A 21,910-nucleotide genomic window follows, 5' to 3' on the forward strand; every position below is an offset into this window, starting at 1 on the left:
CAAAAAAACTGAAATCAAGAGAAGGAGACCAAAGGCTTGCAACCTACCCACTTGAGAATAAACAAAATCAAATGGAGTAAACCAGATAAACCAACTACAGAGTTAATCCAAGAGAGGGATTGAAACCCAATAATTACCCAACAACCAACTAAGAAGATAAAGAAGAGCCAAACGACTTAGAAGCACAAAATTACCTTAGATTTCAACCCGACAAAAATGGAGGTGCCTAACTGCGAACCAGTACTAAAGTGGTGAGCCTTCAGTTGCTCCCAATCCACCCTAGACAATGTATGAGAATTTAATGCCTTCTATAAGCCAGAGGCCCTAATGTTTGGAACTTGCCTTTTCCAACCAAAAATACCCATGAGAAACAACCACTCAAACCACCAATTACTAACATTCAAATTGAGAATCAAGCTTATAGGGTTGCCTGTAAAACTCCCTTACAACCCCTAAAAAACCTCACACAAAGCTCATCAATAGATAACGAGGAAAAATAATTAAGAAAACTAGAATAAGATGAAGCATAATAATTAACATTAAAGCCACACATGGTGCATAGGGGAATGCCACCCTCCCCATCTTAAGTGCCCAACCCAAACTCCCCATCTCCTTGTTCGTCTACCCATCCATCGGAGTTAAAAACACAATTAACAAAACGTATTCTATGAAAAATTTAACTTATAATATAATTGACTTTTTCAAACCTTCAAAGGATGCAAGATCAAACCGCATTACCAAAACCCAACCAAGGAGAAAGAACCTCTTATTAAAAGAAATATGTAAAACGTGTGACAACATCAACGTATACGTACATTCCTGTAGAGGCGGGAGAACAACGAATACTGTATTTTATCAATAGCAGACATGTATAGCAATCTACATCTATCATCTCCCCGTTCATCGCACCTCGCAGCAAATTCTTTCGACGTCTTTATCAAGTCGAGCGCTTGATTGCACGTATTCCCTTAAAAAACACCAAACTAATAATAAACAAACCAATCGAAGCCCCTCATGGTTAACAGTTGAGAAATCCCTTTTCGCACAGTTGTAAAACCCTTTTAGCGAAAGTTGGTTGCGCCGCGATCCGATGCCAAATTAATGGAAGTTAACTGGGTCAGATTGAGTTTGATTCCCCAAAAGTACACGCTAGTCAGAACTTCAAAAAAACGCAATTACGCAATTAAAAAACAACCACCCACAGCGTCGAGGGAGATTGCCTTGGAAATTTACCCTTTTTGGTAAAATTCCGATTCCCTTCGCCTCACCAATATAAAGCGCTGAATGCCAAAGAAGCTACCAATAGGGCGGGGGCTGAAAAGCAAGCAGAAGCCGACGTTTCTGTTAAATTCGCATTCATAATTCCAGTTATTGAAATCTCCCACTGGAATTTCAGTTGAATTGAAGGGAATATAAGATAAGATGACACTGTCACAGAAGATCCACGAAGCTTACAAAGGAGCCGTGGAAAGGATAACAGGACCTCGTACAGTCTCCGCATTCAAAGAGAAAGGCGTTCTCTCAGTCGATGAATTTGTCCAGGCCGGCGACAACTTAGTTGCTAAGTGCCCTACCTGGTCCTGGTAAGTTTTCTGGCATAAATTGTGCCATCTAAATATTTTTTGATTTTGTGGGAATTTGCCGAGTTAGAATGTATCTAAACAACTTGTATGCATGTTTAATGCACTTAGCTTATGAGATTTGGGCTTTAAATTTGTTGGGTGTTTTGAGGTTACACGCGTGGAATTTCAATTGCAGATACCCATTAGGGTATTTCAATCAAGTCTGTAACGATTTCATTATTTGTCAATTATTGCTGACGAATTTGAGGTCTGTATTTGTGGGCTGTCAATACAATGACAAATCTGGTCACTTCTCTTATTTCATATAGAACTGTATAACCCTTTTTGTACAGAGAGAGAGTCCATTGGCGTGTTTTATTAATGTGATTTTATATAGGTAAATATACTGGTAGCTGTCTGCAACAGATAGTTGTCGAGATATAGTTATCCGGATTCGGTACGATTTGGAAAAAAGATGTATAAGAAATTTTAGTTAAACCGTACAAATTATTCAAAAGTTTAAAAACTCAATAACTCTCCACGCGTCGTTATACTCTCGTAATGTATGCTAATTAACGTAATAAGTTTCAAAACAAAACACTTACTGGATATTATGGCCTTTGGAATTGTTTCATAACTATAAAATCTTCGCTCTTCTCCCTCTCAAAAATGGAGTGTTAAACGCGCTTTAGTAATTTAATTAATAATATCATTGCACAGAACACAGCAGATTCTTAATGAATATTAGATTGACCAATATTAGACACTTGTTGAATATTAGACCAGCACAGCAGATGCTTGATACCTACCTCTTGGTGCCCCCATGAATACCTTAAGGTGCTGAGCATACTCTGTGAAATGAAACCTTGTTTTGTTTTCTGGGTTTTCTCATACTCCCTTATTTCCAAGCCCATTGAATGCTCTGATACCACTTAGACTTGCTAGTTTTTTCCAAGGAAAACCTTGTGAGATCCACCCTCTTCCCCGGAATATCTGATGCAGGGTGGATCAATTGGCAGCCACAACAGTGGCTGGCAAGTGGCAACCCAGTGGGACTCAGCTGGACTTGAACCTTAGCCGAACTAGAATTGGATACCTCATGACAAACTTTGCCTTGAAACAGGCCATTTGAACCAATTGAGCTAACCCACTTAGTTCAGATATAGAATTACTATTACAAGACTGTGCAGAATAAATTTAAAATGCATGTTATGAGATTTTTTGCTCTGAAAAATCCTTTAGCCCATTTACAAACAGATGATGGTGTCCTGTCCTTTACATACAAAAGGGTTGACTTAATTTTCGAAGTTTGGTACTCCCCTTTTGCCATTTTGTCATGTGGTACTTTTCCTGCTTCTGCTTTTCTCTGTCTTCTTCTTCCTTTTTGATATTTCTGCCTCCTTTTCATTTTTGCTTTCACTGCTTATCTTCAACACTCACTTTTCTTGTGGTGCATTCGAGTTTGGAGGTTGACTCTCTGTGAGTAGCAGGAAACTTTTTTGAAGCTGGTTTTAGGATTGTGAATATATGGTAAGCTTGTCATGTAGAAACCACCGTTGGTATTTGAAAACATGTTGCAGAGTCAAGTACTTGAAACATCAGGCATAAAAGTACTCACAAATCTACCTTTGACCCTCGTTTAGAGTTATGGTTAACAAGTACGTTCTTGCATACTTTGTTGAATAATGGTAACAAGTAAGTTCTTGCGTACTTATATAAGGCAAATTCAGATGACTTTTGGATTCCATGTTTATGTCTCAGAAAATTCTCAAATTCAAATTCGTGACAAACATTAAAATTGCCATTATGGTAGATTAATACTTGTTTAGTTTTTGATCATGCACTTATCTTTTATATATGTATGGTCTAGGGTAACTAGGTTAAATATTCAGAATATTTGTCTCTATATATACCTTTTGATGTCAAAAAGAAGATCGGTGCAAAATCCATGCAAACTTGCATTGATGCATATTCAGTAATTGCAATTTTATTTCTTTGACGTATTTTGCAGATTGTGTCATGGAGATTACCAGCCTAATATTCAATTTTTATGTCTCTTTTGTTCTTTTTAAGAATGCACTGTTTTTTGTGAAGTTTTGTGTTGCCTTTATGCAGCTCATTTTTCAGTGCTTTTACTTGGGTCAGCATACAATTCTTTTAGTTATCTTGCCTTGGCTTTCTTGGGAAGTTGCTTTGAAACCCCTAAGTGTTTTTTCGATGTTACTAAGTGTAGCTTCTTAAGCTGTTCTTTAAAGTTTATAAAGTGTAGCTATGATGTGCATATTTCTTTGTTTGCCAGGGAGTCAGGTGAATCAAGCAAGAGGAAATCGTATTTACCCCCTCACAAGCAATACTTAGTAACTAGAAATGGTGAGCATATCCAACTTATGACCATTTATAAATACATTATGTTCATATGCATCATAGTCAAGCTTAACAGGTGCATTGGTTTAAATTATGGATTAGCATACTTATAGGAATAAACTAGTGATAAATCTTTGTCCATTTGTGTATCCAGTTCCATGTTTTCGTAGAGCAAGTGCTTTAGAAGAGGAATATGAGGCTACAGGAGGAGAATTTTTGCTTGAAGATGATGGGTGGTTAGCAACTCATGGTGCACCCAAAGGTATTTATTGCATTATAGTTTTCGAAAAGAATGCTTGAATTATGAAAAATGTAAGGAGGAATAAAAGATGGTGATCACCAATTGAGCTCTGCCCCCCATGGGCTAAAATAAAGTAATATTATTAGTAACATTTTGTACATAATTTTCATGAGACATCAGCGACAATTTCCCACAAAATACAGAAACAAGTACAATCCCTAAATTGTATAGTTTATTGTTTCCAGACGATAGGAGCGAGGAGGATAATGTGCCTTCAATTGATGCATTAGAAAGACAGGAGAGGAGGCATATACAGCCCATTTCATCCTACTTTGGAGTTGATGAAGAAGAAGAGATTCCCGACATGGCTGAATACGAAGAACCTGATAATGCAGTTGACGTTGATGCAGTAAGTATTTCTTTTTCACTGATGGGCTATTTGCATTGTAATCAAACTGACTATTTGTGTATTGATCTTTATTTTTTGAGGCTGCTAATAGAAGTTTTTATGCAAAAAGATGCAGGGATGGGATTTGCGAATTCCATTTGATATCAAACCTTCTACTCCTTGAAATTGAAAGATGCCATTTTCTTACCAAGATTTACATCACTCCCACAAATGCAGACTGCTTTAGGATACTTCCTGAACTCTTACCAGAAACATGAAACTTGGTACATAACGGGAATCTGGTTTGGATTAAGAAACTGAAATTCTCACATTTTTTGACAAGAAATTGTTTAGAATTTTTGATACATATACAAGAGTACTTTAAAATTCATGAATAATTACTGGCTGACCATCATTATTTGAGGTTGGGCCCCATTGGGTTACTGGCAGCTTATCTTCCATGGGCTGCATAATGCCCAACCCATTAGTAGCCTCCTAGGGTCTAGTCCCCTCCGAGATTGCAAGAGCCTTGGGAAGGCTTTGTCCACATGGTGATGCGGGCTAGTGGAGATGCTGCATGATGCTTTTGCATGAGTCTGCCAGCCTGGTGCTGAGTTTACCTGTTGATGAACTTACAGAGGTAGGTTGAGAAGGCGCATGAGCAGGAGTAGGCTCTAACCCAGCTGGCGCACAGCTCATAGTGCAAGGGGCCCCAAACTAATAGTCCATAAGATGTTATGGCCTTGTAGGTTTTCCATCTCTAAGTGCACCTTGAGTGATTGCACCTCTGTTTGCAAGGATAGGCTGGCATGGATTAGATCGCCATCATTCCAAGAGAAGCTTCATGTGACAGCAAATTAAATAGACCATCATTACTCTTTTTCCATAGCTAAAATAAAACTTTAACCGTAATAAGCAACCATGTAGAATGGAGTCTATAGCTAGGATAGTGGGTTGCCTACCAAGGTAACCCACCAAGATAAAGAGGTAAGGAGAGGTATAGACACTGCCCATGTGTAGGCATATTTGGCCAGTGGGTAAAAGCCATGTTGAAAAATCTAGGGCAGCTAGATTAGGTGATTGCTCTTACTTTGATAACTGCTTGTGATGTATTTTTACTTAACTTAATTAGCTTCTTCTTTATCTTGATTATATTTAGTGTTCTTATCATCAAACAACTACCAAATCATAAAGAACAATGAGACAAGAGGACACAAGATGTAGGTGATCAACCAGGGCCAAAACCTCTCCACTTGAGAGGAAAACCCACAAGAATTCTTCTCTTCTTATAGAACTTCAATTGACGAATTCCAAGACCTATGACCCTTGACTCAGACCCTCCAAGATCAAGTCAAACCTTTCCTTCCAACAATTCCTCAACAACTTCTGCAATTTCAACCTCCAACAAATTCTTCTGCTATTTCAACTCCCCAATAGATTCTTTTGCAACTTTGACCCCCCCATAGATTCCTCTGCAACTTCGACCTCCAAAAGTTTCTTTTGTAGAAAACCCTAGTTCACACGTGGCTAGAAGATGGATGAATTTGTCTCCTTTCTCATTCGCTTGACTTGTCTTCCCTTCCTTGTTACTTCGGCTTGCAAAGGAGACCTTTCATGACCCAAAAACTCGACTCTTGATCATAGTTTTAAAAACCGGAACCGATGACTGGACCAGTCCACCTAATAAACCGGGTTTCAAACTGGAATCGATCAAACCAGGACTGGTCAGGTCTAAATGAATCGGTCTTTAAAAAAATACATGAAATAATTAGTTTTTAATAAAAAAAACTTTTTTCAAGATTTAAAACCATGATTCCAAACCAATAGAGACAAAATATGCAAGGTTTGCTCATCTATATACCATGTAAAGGTGAATATATCAAAATGGCATCGAGTGCAATACATATCAACAACAAAATACATAATCAATGAGGCTCTAAATGGCCTCTAGAGTTCGAAAACAATGCTCTAAGCTATGGGGTCACTAACCTACTACAAGTCTATACATCAGTGATCAACAACATAATCACTCCTTATCATGATCAAACTCATCACCACTACTAGACAAGAGATCATCAACATGAGCTACATAAATAATATGGCTCAGAGTTTGAGGACTCCTAAAACTCCTCTACAACTTTAGTCGTAGTAACAAAAATAGATATCAAAACTATAAATCACTGATCAACATGGTCACTCATGAAACTCACCATTGATTCAACGCTACTAGAAATGGGATCATCAACGAGAGATACATAAACATTATTTAGCTCAAAGTCCTCAGACTTGGATTGCTCAACCTTATAACATGATAGAAATTGAAAAGGTTTAACATGCCTAACCAATGATTTTGGTTTGAGTGAAGGGTTCATCTCCTCAACCTTATAATGTGGTAGAAAAAGATTAGCATGCCTAACCAGTTGTTTTCCTTTGAGTGAAGGTGCATTCTTGTTAAGGCCATGGTAGAGGAGTTCAACAATCAATACCACCGACATCAACAAAGTTCAACAATCAATGCCACCAACATCAAGGTTCTTAAAAGGGCTTCATGCTCTTGATCAAATGCCAATCTCATACTCTCACGAATGATAGAATCAAATGGAAACATTGCAAACCCCCAAACCATAAAATCTTGAAAACCATTAAGTTTGTTGAATTTTGAGTGAAATCTAAAAGTCTAGTTTCTCCATATGAAATCCAATGAGGTCAAAACCACCCTTAAAGCTCACAAAAATGCATTCTATGGGGTTTATAGCTGCCCTGGCAATAAACCAGCCGGTCTATCATGGAACCGACCGTTTTAACCATAAATCGGTCGGTTTGGTCCGATTTTGTGAAATTTAGGTGAAATGGACCCTTCAACCGGGTTTTTTGGCCGGTTTGACCCGGTCGCCCAATGAACTGGCCAGTTTGACTGGTTTTCGGTTCAAGCCGACCGATTTTTAAAACTATGCCCTTGATGATGACTACAATTCGGTACTTGCTGCTGCAGAAGGATGCCCTAATACACTTCGCATTTGTGAGAAAGATAGCCCAAAAACAGTCACAAAAACTCGATTTTCTTTTCTTCTTTTTATCCTCCTCTTCTTCGCACCCTTTCCTCTTTCTTGATCAAACTTGAATGAAGTGTGTGCGTCTATCAAGTGAGGTTAAAGCCTCCCTTATATATAGGTCTCTTACTAGGTCGAATTGCTTCTTTTACACTGACTTGCCCACTTGTGAAGGCTGACTTGATCTTTGCACCATGGCGAGGCCTTGGAGGGTCTTTTGACTATATTTTGACTCAAATACAATTTCTTTTACAATATGTAACATGCCCAAATGGGTCTTGAATACATGACAATAACTCAATTGACCTAGAAGCACTCAATGGGTGCTTGACCTAAAAATAAATTTCTATTGAGCATGAAACCCATGCCAAGAACAACAATAATAAATTTATTTTTCTCTTTACATTAAATACATAAAATCATGATTACATATGTCATTATGAAGATCGAACCTAGTTACATATTTCAACACTCCCTCTTAACTAGGGAGGTATTCATAATCTCTACAAGGTATTTGGACATTCTCAATCTGAAGAATCCTCATAAGAAGAGTCGGATTGGTAAGCCATCTTAGAGCATCTCATCATACCAACCAACATTGTCACATAGCAAGGCCTTTACTAACAACTCTATCTGTCCACTAGATCATAACACAACGCTGGTGAGACCAATGGCTGACAGACACCATCATCATTGTCTCTCAAGGCACATACCCCACTTGGGTGTTCACAGGGTATGTCCTTTTAGGACAATTCCTATCTTGGAATAACACAACCTCAAGGAATTTCCTTTTCGACTACTCTTATCTTGGATGCCCTACTTCATCCTCAAAGAGTATTAAAACCAATCTTAGATGCTTACCCAATCCTCCATTCTTTCTTCATAATATGAAGACAACAATGATGTGTCTATCTCTCCCTCTCAACTCGAGAAGACATACCCTTTCCCATAAAAGGAATGTACCCAAGTTCTTTGGTGGAGATCATGGTACCTTGAGTTGCTTGTAGAGCTCCTCCTTTCAATGTCATGAATTTCATCTTCATTATAGTGGGGTAGTCATCTTTTCTTCGTAGGGCATCGACCATCCATCACTTTTCTTCGTGAACGATATCAGTCATGTCATCATTCTTTTCATCGGAAAGTGATCTTCTAGTCCACATCTGGCTTTTCTTCACACTGTTACCTCTTCCAAGTCATGTTTCCTTCAGGATCTTCCATCCAACCACATGAGTGCTGGTTGTAGGTGACATGTACAACTAGATGATGTAGCCTTGTATTAACCCATTTAGATGATGTTCAAAAATAAAAAATGAACATCAAATCAAATTTACCTATCATGACATCTTGCCTGCCACATCAACATCCTGCACATTCATAAGCACAATGCCAAGGGTCTTCTTCTTTTCCAGAATTTATCAAGGTCTTATTTTCCATGGAGATGTCACAGCAGGTCCTTCTAGTCATCGGATGTTGATTCCTCATCATAGTTGCAACTTGCAACTTTAATGATCTCTTCTTTATTTCTTCAGGAACTTCCATCCATAGTTCCTTCATCTTTTTCAACCACCTCATATCTCATACGAGGACATATTATGTTGATTTCGTCTTTGTCAATATGTGAATCATGCCTTCATGCATCTCTCCAAAGGAAGAGATCCCTTTTCTTTGATCATGCTCATGAGGTAGAGCATTTACCCTTGCTATCAACAACTATATGATGACATGACTTTAATCTATCAAACATATACATACCTCTTTTCTCTTTTTGGTCATTTAGACTTCCTTCGACAACTTCCTTTCCTCGCTTGAAAGTTCTACAACCATGTCATCATACCATCATCCTTCTAAACAATGAATCCCATACAAGGTGGAATTCTCAACGAGACACTTGTTTTTTACAAGAGAGGTGAACCTTCTAATGAAGATTCCAACGAAGGATCTTAATTATTCTCATTCTACAAATATTCCTTCCTAATGACGATGCATGATGAATTCATTCTATCCTTTATCATGCTAGATGACTTACTTCTAACCATATGTACTACTTATGCTTTCCCTGAGGATACGAAGAGCTACCCTATATAACCATGTAGACTTCTACTTCAGCTATCCTCTCAAGCTTCTATAATGATGTTACGAGCTCTTGCTTCAATCGTATACTTCTAATATGATGCATCCTCTCATTCTACCACAATAGCTATCTTTCATAAAATCTAAAAAAACACAGTGAAGGAGATTATCTCAATCATAGTAGAGATCTTTCACTTCCTCCTTTCATTTCATCTTTTCAGGTTCGTCCACTTCTTTGGTGACATGGGCTTCATCCCTTTCTTTCCTTTTGTTGTTGTCGTTCTTGAGTTTAGGACAATTTCTCTTGTAGTGCCCATATTTTTGACAACCATAGCATTGGATCTTTGACATATTGATTTTTCCCAAATTTTCCTTTTCTCTTGGCCATGGCAACAAATGCTTGAACTTGTTCGCTTGGTCCCACATCACTTTTTGCCTTTAACCTGGTTTCTTCAATCTTACATAATGACCAAAGTTCACTGAATGGGGTGGCTTCCTTCTTTCCATAGATGCTTGATACAAAGTTGCCCCATTCATCAGGTAGTGCATTGAGCACCACGGTGGTCATTTCTTTATCGGACATTATTTCTCCCAACTCTTGTAGTTGGTCTCTTATTTCTGACACCCTCATAAGATATGAGGCTATCCCTTCTTCTTTTGATATCTTCATCTTATATAGCTTGGTTCTCAAAGATATGACTTCTCCAACGGTGCTTACGGAGAACAATTCTACTAACTTCTCATAGATTTCTTTTGATGTCTCCAACTTTGATACATAAGGTATGAGGGGATCCTTGATGGATTCTATAAGGATCCTTTGAGCCCTTACTTCCCCTTTCATATACTTTGCTAGAGCTTGAGCTTCTTCCTTTGGAGGTTTAGTGATTGAACCCTTAACATGTCCAACGACTTCATTTTCTATGAGGATCAAATCTGTCCTCTTTTTCCATGCAAGAAAGTTTGATGACCCAACCAATTTGTTGCTTTCCTTGCAAAATGAAGTCATTTTGATAGATTCAGACATAAATATAAAGATACTTACTTGTCAAGTGAAGATACTCCTTGATGACGAAATCTTCAACTTGATGCCTTTCTTGATGATGTTGATAATAGATGTCTTCCTTCAAGTATGCTTTGATAGTGATCCTTGACTCAAGAAGAGGGAGATCACCTTGATTCCTTGATGATGATGCCAATGCTTCTTCCTACTTCCCTTAGATGTAGAGGCTTCAAGATGCTTCAATGTGTAGTCCTTCTTTGAGAGGAGGAAGGGTCCTTGAGATCTTCTTTGTGATGATGATTGAGAAATGTATGAGCTTCTCAAGAGTGCTTCAAATGTAGAATCCTTCTTCGGATGAGTTAGGGTTTTGAGATCTTCTTGTTGTTGTTGCTTCTAGATGATGTGATCCTTGAAATGAATAGTCCTTCTTGATGCCCCTTAGATTGTTCGGCCCTTATGTATCCCTTCTTGATGATTTGAAGTCCTCTTTGATGACTTGACCTTTCTTATGCTCCTTTTGATGCTACTTCTCAAGCTGCCTTTCCTTTTTTGCCACCTTACCTCTGATACCATGTTGAGAAATCTAGGGTAGCTATATTAGGTGATTTCTCTTACTTTGATAACTGCTTGTGATGTATTTTTACTTAACTTAATTGGGTTCTTCTTTCTCTTGATTATATTTAGTGTTCTTATCATCAAACAATTACCAAATCATAAAAAACAATGAGACAAGAGGACACAAGATGTAGGCGATCAGCTAAGGCCAAAACCTCTCCACTTGAGAGGAAAACCTACAAGAATTCTTCTCTTCTTATAGAACTTCAGTTGACGAATTCTAGGACCTGTGACCCTTGACCAAGACCCTCCAAGACCAACTCAAACCTTTCCTCCTTGATGAGCTTTCCTTCCAGCAATTCCTCATCAACTTCTGCAATTTCGACCTCTAACAAATTCTTTTGCAATTTTGATTCCCCAGCAGATTCTTTTGCAATTTTGATTCCCCAACAGATTCTTTTGCAACTTCGACCCCCCAACAGATTCTTCTGCAACTTTGACCTCCATAATTTTCTTCTGCAGAAACCCTAGTTCACACGTGTGGCTAGAAGATGGATGAATTTGTCTCCTTTCTCCTTTGCTTGACTTGTCTTCTCTTCCTTGTTACTTCAACTTGCAAAGGAGACCTTTCTTGACCCAAAAACTCGACCCTTGATGATGATTGCAATTCGATACTTGTTGCTGCAGAAGGATCCCCTAATACACTTCGCACGTGTGAGAAAGATAGCCCAAAAGTAGTCCCAAAAAATTGATTTTCTTTTCTTCTTTTTTCCTCCTCTTCTTCGCAGACTTTTCTCTTTCTTGATCGAACAATGCTTTTTATATTTTAGTAAAGGGTTCTAGATATTGCAAAGTCTAGAAAGCTAGATTTTTTGTTTATACTTCAATCTTTAGAGCTTATTAGTTGACCTTTTAGGGATGGCTATGAGCAGAGCCACTTATAGCCCATGGTTGGCCTGTATTTCATGAATGTCATGGCCTTGCCCTCACCAAGCTCTTAGCGCAGGGAGGCTAAGCTTCATAGTAGAATGGTTCAAAATCAAACTTTGAATATACTCTAGACAATCTTATCTAAGTTGGCCAAGTGGAACTTTGGATTCAAATCAGGCTAGGGAATCCATCTTCGAGTTTGAGTATCCACCAAATCATTCACCACACAAATTCCTTTTTGATATAGAATATGGGTCAAAAGCCAAGGAAACCTAGCTAGGGGCTTTCTGTTTGCACAAATAATTAAAGACCATAAGCGACTATGGGAGTTGAATGAAAGGCCCTTTAGAAGAGTGTGTTCCTTCTAGGTCAAAAAGGGATTTTTGGCCTCTTAGGCCTAGATGCTTTGAATTGCCAAAAGTTTTGGATTTTGTTTAAACCAAGAGTTACTTGTAAAATTTTTGAGGGAAGCCCCTTCTAGGCATCATTTGCATGGGGGCCCAATGGCTAACCCAAAACCTAACAAAGACTTCCAAGCCTCTTTTTCTATCAACAATTCTAATGGTCCATTTGGCTTATAGGCTTGGGCTTAGAGATGAGTATTAATAATTCCCAAGCTCCCATATTCCCTTGAGATACAACATAGTTCCTAGTTAATGGGTTGAAAGCCCTTGCTTTGATTTGTCCTAACCTAGAGAAAGGAGCAGAGAGATTTTTCTAGTTGTGAGTGGGCTGCAAGCAAGGGCACTCAACAAGAGTAGTACATGAGAGTTGCTAGGATTTTGGTGTAGAGTTTGAATTTTGGTAGCCAATGCTAACATCTTGGTGATTCATTTCTCGATCTTCTTTTCAACTTCTTGTACTACAATCTCCTAAAGTTTCTTGGGGAAGTGTCCAAAGGCAAAAGGGTTACCTAAGAACTTGAAAATTTTCCCTTGTTGAGTTCGGGTCTTGGCCCATTGAATATTTGAGCTTGAAGCTAAGGTAAAAGTATGTGGACAGTCCATAATGTTGACCTAGGAGTTTTGATCTCCAAGAATGATCAAACGGAATCATCAACAAAGTGCCCATTAAGTAACCGAATAACATTAGGTTCATGTGGAGAATTCCTTGCACCATACCCTTAGTAATGTTGTGGTTGAACATATAGCCTAGAGCTTTAGCAACCAACGCATAGACAACTAGGGTGAAATGGTAGCCTTGCTTGATGGAGTGGAGCATACCTATTGCTTTAGAGTTGCCACAATTAATAGAGAGACAAGCATAGGAATTGACAAAAAGAGATTCCACATTATGAATAAAGAAAGATCAAACCCTAGAGATTTTAGTGTGGTCAAGATTAAAGGCCTCTTGACCTTGCTATAGGCTTTCTCTAAGTTAATTTTAATAAGCAATGCATCAAGGCCAGATGATCTAGTCCACTCCATATCCTCCCATATAACAATGATGTTGTCCAAAAATGTAACGTCTTTTGATGAAGGTTGTTTGTTTTGGTCCAGTAATCTTTGGCATCAAGTGCTTGAGCCTTAAAGCCAATGCCTTGGCTAGAATTTTATATGACATGTTAAGTGGGCTGATGGGTGTCTTGTTGGCAACAAGCTTTGGTCACTTGCTTGATTAAACATGATCTTAAATGATTGAGCTTCATCATCCTTCTCATTCAATACTGTTTTCTATCTTATTAGATCAACCATAGGAGAACTACAAATGACCTATCTTCCAATTAGCTAAATGGGACTAAGTGAAAAATACATAAGATACAATGAAGATGTGCCACATACTATATTACCTCCAAAAGAGGAGGTAGTACCACTAGAGATCGAACTTTGTTCCAAGAAGATTCAACATCTCTCCTAAATGCAAGGAACAATTCTCAAAACATTCCAAGATTCTCCTTCAATGGAGAGAGGTCAGAACAAGTGCCAATATCCATCCTCAAAGATCGGAATGACCACATATGTGGGATGAGTGAGGTATAAAAGAGAGGATGACTCATCAAAATAGGCTCCAATAGCCATGTTGCCTCAAAATCTAGTAGGTCTTGTAAGAGGTAACCTACAAGATGAAACTAGACCAAGGAACAACAATGAGGTGTGGCCCACAATTACCACATCCACTGCCTCTTGCTCTTTTGTGGACTTTGACCACTAGGGAGGCGTCCCTTTATATAGGTCACCTAATGATGTCAAATTCCAGGATCAAGGTGACAATAAATGTTTTTAGAGGAAAACTCTTTCTAAGAAAAAGGCTCAACGAGTGTAATATGGCAACTCACATCCTCTAATAAGGCCAATTTAAGGCATAAGTGATCTAGGAAGCCAAGCAGATTAACCTTGAGTCAAGAGGCCAAGAAAAGGCTTCCAAACTATGAATATTAGCAACCAAAGGAACAAGAAGCCTTTAACAAGCCTTAACTTAAAACTTAGGGCAAGCTAGGGTTTTTCTGGGGCAAGATTGACCTAGTGCAAAGAGGTTTGCTTTGAAAATGGATGGATTGACCACTAAAAGGGGGTGATTTTGAGCCAATCAATACTCCTCTTGATGTTGAATCCTTCCCCTAGTAAACAATTTCAACCCTAGCAAATTTCGTGCTATAGCCTTAGCTAGCGGCTTGGTCTTAAAGGGTCGAAAATTAGCTTATGGGAGAGAAATTGAGATTTATGGTAAATTTTCAAGGTGATTAGCAAAGTGACAAGGCCAATGCCTAGTCCTTGCGACGATGGAGTCTATGTGAGTGAAAAATAGGCTAAGGCTTGGTAAGGAGTAAGGGAATAATGAAGCCTTAACATTCAAAACCGTACTATTACTTTTGTGAGGGAACAAAATCACTTGAGAGAGCCAGTTTAAAGATACAACAAGGGGATTGCCATTCACATTCTACTAATGAATAACACATACAATGCCATCATTTAGATTCCATACATTTATTTTCAATAATAACTTAGCATAATAGAGATCCTAGATAATAAATCATCCCATACATTAGACAAAAGAATAAAATTTATCAAATCCAAGGTACACATACAAGATAGAATGCATGTACAATCCTTTATTGTTCCAAAGTGATATCTCCAAGACCAAAGAAATAGCTCTAAGTAGCAAAATACATCATAGAGTCACATCTCCACAAGAATTCAAGAAGGCCAGAATTCTCCAAGATGGTCGAAATAGTCACAAGTGATGATGATTCGATACAAATGAACTTATCCTCCATTTATATGAGGATTAGGAATTCTAAGTAGCCTACAAAACCCCTAAAAACATGTTTGATGACAAAATGTGCTTAGGTTATAAGCCAACCCACTAACTTTATGAAAATATGCCCTAATTAGCACACAAGTGTGAGTCGTAAGCTCTCTAGGGTTGACATCATCCAATGTAAGTGTTCCAAATGTCATCTCTAGGGATGATGAGGTGTCCAAGGTGGTGTAGAAGCAAGTCCATGATTTGAGGGTTGGCCCGCAAATTCACCCCATTGCCTCCCATGGGGTCTCAAGACTTAGCTAGGGCACCACAAAGTCATCTCCATGGATCTCCAACAACTAAATGTGGCCTCCTCTGTTCCAACGTTAAGGGCTTCTTTGGTGCAACAAGCTCTCCCTAGTCCCTCATGGTGAGACCATCCTCATTTGGGCTCTGAATCAACTGCTTCCCATCAAGTTATGTTAAGGCCAACCTGGGGGCATGTTGGGTCTAGCTATGGCATCTTGAGAATCATCAAATTTGGGTCAAAATCAATTAACATCTTGGGTGTTGGAGGTGCTCTCGGACATGTGTCATCTAATGATATGTTGTTAGGAGGTCCAAGAGTCTCAATGCTTCACCTTCTTATGCTAATATATTTCTTTGGAAGGCTTAGGTACTGGTGGAGTACGAGCCCCAAACTTGGGCTGCTAAACCACCTGACAAGAACAACGCAGATTCTAGTGAAAGCAACCAGTCATTAGGGACCAAGATCAATAATGCATCTAAGTGAATCAATATTGAATGTTAAAGGCAATTTAGTACTTCAAACAAGGATCCCGTCGGAAATCAAGACCTTGTTCTCACAAAGATGTTTTCTCCCTAGGTAAGGGTGTCTAAAGGTCAACTCTATTAGGTGCTTCCAACCCCTAAGGGGAAGGAACATTTCCTTGGTACACCCTTCAATTGATAGGTGTTAGTGAATAGTAAAGATGGCAACGAAGGGGAGAAGTCTTCACGGCCAAGTGCCATGGCCAAAGGGACTAGTTGATTGGGGTGTTCACATTCTGAGTGTATAGATGTTAAGAGGGAGCATTCATGGATGCATGAGTTACTAGTCAAGGGTTACAGCTTGCTTTGTATGCCATAGTAGTTGTGTTACCCCTTTAAGATGAGTTAGTTTATTGCTCATCGAGGTTTGGACATGCAAGGATTCCTTGCTTTGATGTAATGGAGCAACATGTGCTCAAGAACCGGTTGATGGCCTTATGAGTGAGGTAGAGCTCATGCTAGACTTTTGCTCATGTGCTAATCTTATTGTCCTAACCAACCTTTACATTTTGATTTTTCTTTCTTTGTTTTGGTTTTGGCCAAGATCTACTCTTTCTATTTCTTTTAGCTACATCAATCTTCCAAGGCTATGTTTTCGGGCCCCACCCAGGTATGTGGACACATGAGGGCCAACTCCCAAAGGGCCATTGACAAATTGTACTCGAAGAATGGAGGTGAGATATGGGTTTGTAATGTAAGATGGAATGTGTTAATTATGACATATGGGAAGATGGAACTACGTTATCTCAATCAGGGCTTCCCAAGTAGTGCCCCTCCTATACCAAAAGGGCCTTAAGGTAGGTCCCACTGAACTGGTTCAAGGATTAACCCCCTAAGTAAGGTGAGATAGTAGGATCAAGGTCAAAGTCTTTTAGTCTTCTAGATCACCCCATAATTCATACTAAATGCCCAAAACAAACAAGTATAAGCACTCGATTGCAAAATGATCAATCTACCTTTTGAATGACAATCCACCTTCGTCAATGTGCTCATGTTGGATGGGTGAGAAGTAAATGGCTGATGCAAGTGGCAGAGATATATGGCATAAGATTGGCTAATGGTGGCTAGCAGGGGTTGTTGGCTGTCTAGTTGGTTGGCTATCCAATGTAGGAGAAAATATTTCTCCTATGGGGTTACTCATTTTGGTGGGTAACATTTGGCTCCAACCGAGGACATGAGCTCACCATAGAGTGCATGATCCAATAGCTCAAATAGAGAGTTCATGAGAACTCCAACAATCCCTAGGCTCGCAGACGTATAACCTACACATTCTAGCCAACTTGTTTGGGAGCATATGCACTAGGTGTAGGGTATTGCCCATGTTTTATATGAATATGTAAATTTGAAGCTCCTCTTTCCAACAACTTCAACCTATCTTGCAATTCCACCTTTGACTTGCCCAAAAACTGCAACTTTGACTTGCCCAGAAACTACAACTTCGACTGCAACTTCACTTCTCTGCTTAGGTAGATTCTTTCTCTTAGAGAAATCGACTTTCAGAACAACTCCTTTTGGTGACCTAACTTTACTTTTCCAACTCGACCTTATAGGAACAATATGTGCCCTAATTCCTTCGCACGTGTGGAGAGAAGTAGCCCAAAACAAAACCCAAAACTTCGACTTCTTCTTCTTCCTTTGACCTCCTCTTCTTTGCACTTCTTTTCTTCTTTATGATCGAACTTGTGTGAGTGTGAGTGTGTTCTCCAAATGAGGTCGAGTGCCCTATATATAGGCTTCCTTGAGCCTCCTATTAGGCCGACTTGACATGTCCTTAGGCCAACTTGTTGCTCCATTAGGCCGACTTGATGCTTGCATGATTGACTTGGTCTTGGAGGGTCTTTTGACTCTAATTTGACTCAAATAATTTTCTTTACAATATGTAACATGCCCAAAAGGGTCATTCATACATGACAATGACTCAATGACTTTATAACAAACCTAGAATCACTCAATGGGTGCTTTGACCTATAAAAATAAATTCTCTTGAGCATAAAACCCATGCCTCAAGACTCACAATAATAAATTTATTTTTTCTCTTTTCACTAAATACATAAAATCATGATTACATCTGTCATTATGAAGACCGAACCTAGTTACCTATTTCAACATCCCAATGTAGCAACCAAGTGACAAATGGCCATGGAGAAGATCGATGGAGGAAATCGAATTCCAAGTGTGGATGAGAGATGTCAAGTGTAGAGCCTTCACCAAATTGAATTCCATAGGTGGCATCAAGAATTCCTCAAGCAAAATTGAATTCTCCAAGTGTGAAGATGAACAAAATCAAGTGTGAAAGAGAGGGAGTCAACTCCCAACAATCAAGCCATCAAGTGACACATCTCCAATCTTGTCCCTCCAAGCCATGCATAGTCCTCCTCTAGGAATTGCGTGGGCCTCCTTGAGCAAACTTGTGGTTCAAGATGGAACGACAAAAGTAGATGGGTGGGAACCAATGTGGGGACAAATTCCAACAAAAATCCTACCAAATAGTCTCCCAAATCCTCCCAAATGAGCATTAACTCCACAAAAACGAATTTTCCAAGTAAGTAACTTCCTCATTTATTGCCAGAAATTCGATTTCCTTCAGTGGGCCATGTATTTATGATGCAAGGTGCCAAATCGTCCTCCACTTGTCCTTTGACTTGTTCTAGTTTAATTTATTGCCAGATTTCCCACTAAACTTAGGAAAAATGGGTTTTGAGGGTCTAGAACTTAATTTTTACCGCTCAAAGTGTGTCATAGTAGAAAGTTGAGGGTGAGAGGTGTAATTTTGAGCACACATAGCCCATACAACTTCTCTAGGCATCACTTATTACATAAATGTTATACGTTTAGATTTTATTCAAATTTCCACCCTGTGGGAATTTTTTTTATTTTTATTTTTTAAATGACCCCTAGACCTAATCAAATTCCATGAAATTTTACAAGTGATCTAGTATGGTAACATGCAATGACTCTAGATACTAGGACTCACCCAAGTCCTTGTTTGCAAGTCGCACTCCGACTTTGGGTTATGCTTGGAGGAAAAAACTCAATCAATTATTAAGGCCCTGTAAGGATATAATAATTAACCAAGTGAAAAAAACCTCCCAAAGTAAACTCACTTGATGACAAGGTCCCAAGTTATCTAGGCCTGTTACATGACTCAACTCATTATACTAGCATCACCTTACATCATCGTCGTAGGGCTTGTGGAATCTGAGTACAACAGAAGAAGATGAGAAGAAGAAGTAGAGTTGAGAAACTTTGATGATATGGTGAACTCTGATGGTACAATGAAGTCTGATACATCCTTGGGTATGGAGTCTTCAAAAATCTTTGGGTACACTTCAGTGGTCAACATGACAAACGCTCTAGAGCCCTGCAACAATTGTGGGTTGATTTACTAGTCCTGGAGCCGGGTTGGAACAAACGCTTTGGAGCTTTGGACAACTTGGGTAGAGGTTGATCTGGTGATGGTTAGTAATGTTCGACCATGAGGTGGAATCACTTGTTGAGGGTTGAGGCGGTTTGGCCTCTGAATGCCCTGTTTTGGTTTTGCTTGGTTTATTCCATGGGATCCCACATTCGTGCTTGGAATATGGCACGAGGGTGATTAACTGAAAGAGAGATTTGGTTTAGTCCAATCTATGGTCGGGTGGTACGTGGAAGACCTTGACTTGGTTGGATTTACATATGTTAATAGGAGGTATTTTCCTGAGCAATTGTACTTGTATTTATGTGACTTTAATGGTTGGTTTATCATGATGTATATGCTGTTCATTTACTGGTTATATGCTAGTCATAAGATGTATATTGGCTATGGCTCTTGATGTGTTTTGATTGGTTGAGGAATGGTTAATGAATGCATGAGATAATAGATGTTATTGCAGCTATTATGAGAGGGCATTAGACCTTCTTGACGATTCTCAGATAAATATCAGACCCTTATGTTTAAATATGCATTCATGACTTGTAGATTTCATGTTCGCTATGTGTTTGACGAAATGACTGTCATCGTTCGGCTTGGTTAGGTCAAGTTCTTGACTAATTTTTGTATTAATGGCTTTGTCCTTGTGTCATTCATCATTCTGGAAAGTTCTACCAAGTTTTGGGCAGAGGTCTGGGTGCTAGCCCTAAAAAGTGGCTTAGATTCCGGTGTCACATGCTTAGAACTGAGAAATATAGACTGCAGTGGCTGGGAGGCAGGGTTATCCATGCGACTGGAGGGATATAGTCGTTAGCTTGCCTTGTTATACAAGCGACTTGGAGTCCAGATCACTGAAAAGGCAAGTTAGCTCAGGGTTTGGGTACCTAGAGTGTTTGTTTAGCTCTTGTGGGTCCTGTAGCTCCTAAGGAAGGTCAGTAAGGTTTCGGTTTGTTGATTCCACTTCCTTAATTGTACTTAGGAGGTTGAGTCATATCATAGTAACTCTTCGTCACATATTTACCTCGGTGGATTGGTGAACTTGGGTAAGTGTGGGAGGAGGGTGTTATAAATGAGGCAAGACAGAAGGCAAAAGTGGCAGAAAATAAATTCGAGAGAATAACATTGCCAAAAATTGAAAGAGTATACTCAAGACGAAGTTTTCCCCAAATTTCTGGCATGGAAAATACAAAGTATGTTCCACCACATCTATGAGAAGGAGGAAAATCTAATATGGAGGTGAAAAGAATAAAAGAAGGTAAATGCAAATGTCATGGTGGAAAATGGGACCCCAAACACCAATGTTTTAAGGGAGAGGATACCAAGAACTTATATAAATGTGAAGCAACCAATGATTCAGATAGTGAAGAATCAGACATAGAAGTTGAGGATTCTCAACAATTTTCTCTAGAATTAGATGGCGAAAATGTTCCGCAAGTATTGCTATCAACCATGACAAGAATAGCCTAGCCCTAGACCTTGAAGTTAAAAGGGAATATCAAAAAGAACAATGTAATGGTTCTAATTGATACAAGAAACACTCACAATATTTGAGATTCAAATCTTGTGAAAAGGCTCAACATTTTCACACAACCAATGCCTAACATGAAAGTGATGGTAGCAGATGGAAAGAAAATCGAAGGAGTGGGAAAATGCCATAAGGTTAAATTGTAGATTCAGGACTACAATTTAGAATCCCCATTTTACACTGTACCGCTTGGAGGAGTGGATGTGGTCCTAGGTGTCCAATGGCTACAAACCTTAGGCACTTACTCTACCAACCATCAAACAATTTATAAAGTTTAGATGAGAAGCACAAAAATATAAGTTATATGGTTTTCAACCACCTAAAAATCAGATTATGTCATCCCATCAAATGGTGAAGTTGATCCAAAAAGAGCCCCAATACACATGGTGCAATGTCATTAAATGGAAATGATGGCTTCAAAATTAATTGGCGAAGAACCCTTTGAGATTTAGGAGTTAAGTCAAAAGCACAAGAAAGTATTCCAAGAATTACCACTAGATATGCCTTCTGAATGAGAGATTGAACACATTATCGAGGTCAAAGCTAGCTTAGATTTGGTTAATATCAAGCCATATTAGTAACCCCATCATCAAAAAATAGAAATCGAAAGGATAATCCAAGACCTACTAAAGTGTGGCATTATTACGAAAAGTAGAAATCCTTATGCAACTTTTGTAGTTCTCGTTCAGAATAAGGATGCATCTTTCAGGGTATGTATTGATTTCACAGGGTTGAATAAGATAACAATAAAAAACAAATTTCCTATTCCCTTTATAGATGAAATGTTGGATGAACTACATGG

At 38.9% G+C, this 21,910-nt stretch overlaps 1 protein-coding gene across 1 annotated transcript in view; it reads left to right on the forward strand.

Moving 5' to 3' along the window:
* Positions 1-973: 973 nt before the first annotated feature.
* The window catches only part of ATG3 (autophagy 3 (APG3)), a 151,715-nt gene continuing 130,778 nt past the window's right edge, over positions 974-21,910 (forward strand). The window contains exons 1-4 of the mRNA XM_089416693.1: positions 974-1,583; positions 3,862-3,932; positions 4,081-4,188; positions 4,413-4,576. Of these exons, the coding sequence (XP_089272819.1) occupies positions 1,423-1,583; positions 3,862-3,932; positions 4,081-4,188; positions 4,413-4,576 (504 nt within the window). The 5' untranslated portion in view covers positions 974-1,422. The remainder of the gene's footprint in view (positions 1,584-3,861; positions 3,933-4,080; positions 4,189-4,412; positions 4,577-21,910) is intronic.

Source organism: Pinus tabuliformis, chromosome 6 (genome assembly GCF_031772625.1).
Source record: "Pinus tabuliformis cultivar Carrire ecotype Pingquan chromosome 6, CPIR1, whole genome shotgun sequence".
NCBI lineage: Eukaryota > Viridiplantae > Streptophyta > Pinopsida > Pinales > Pinaceae > Pinus > Pinus tabuliformis.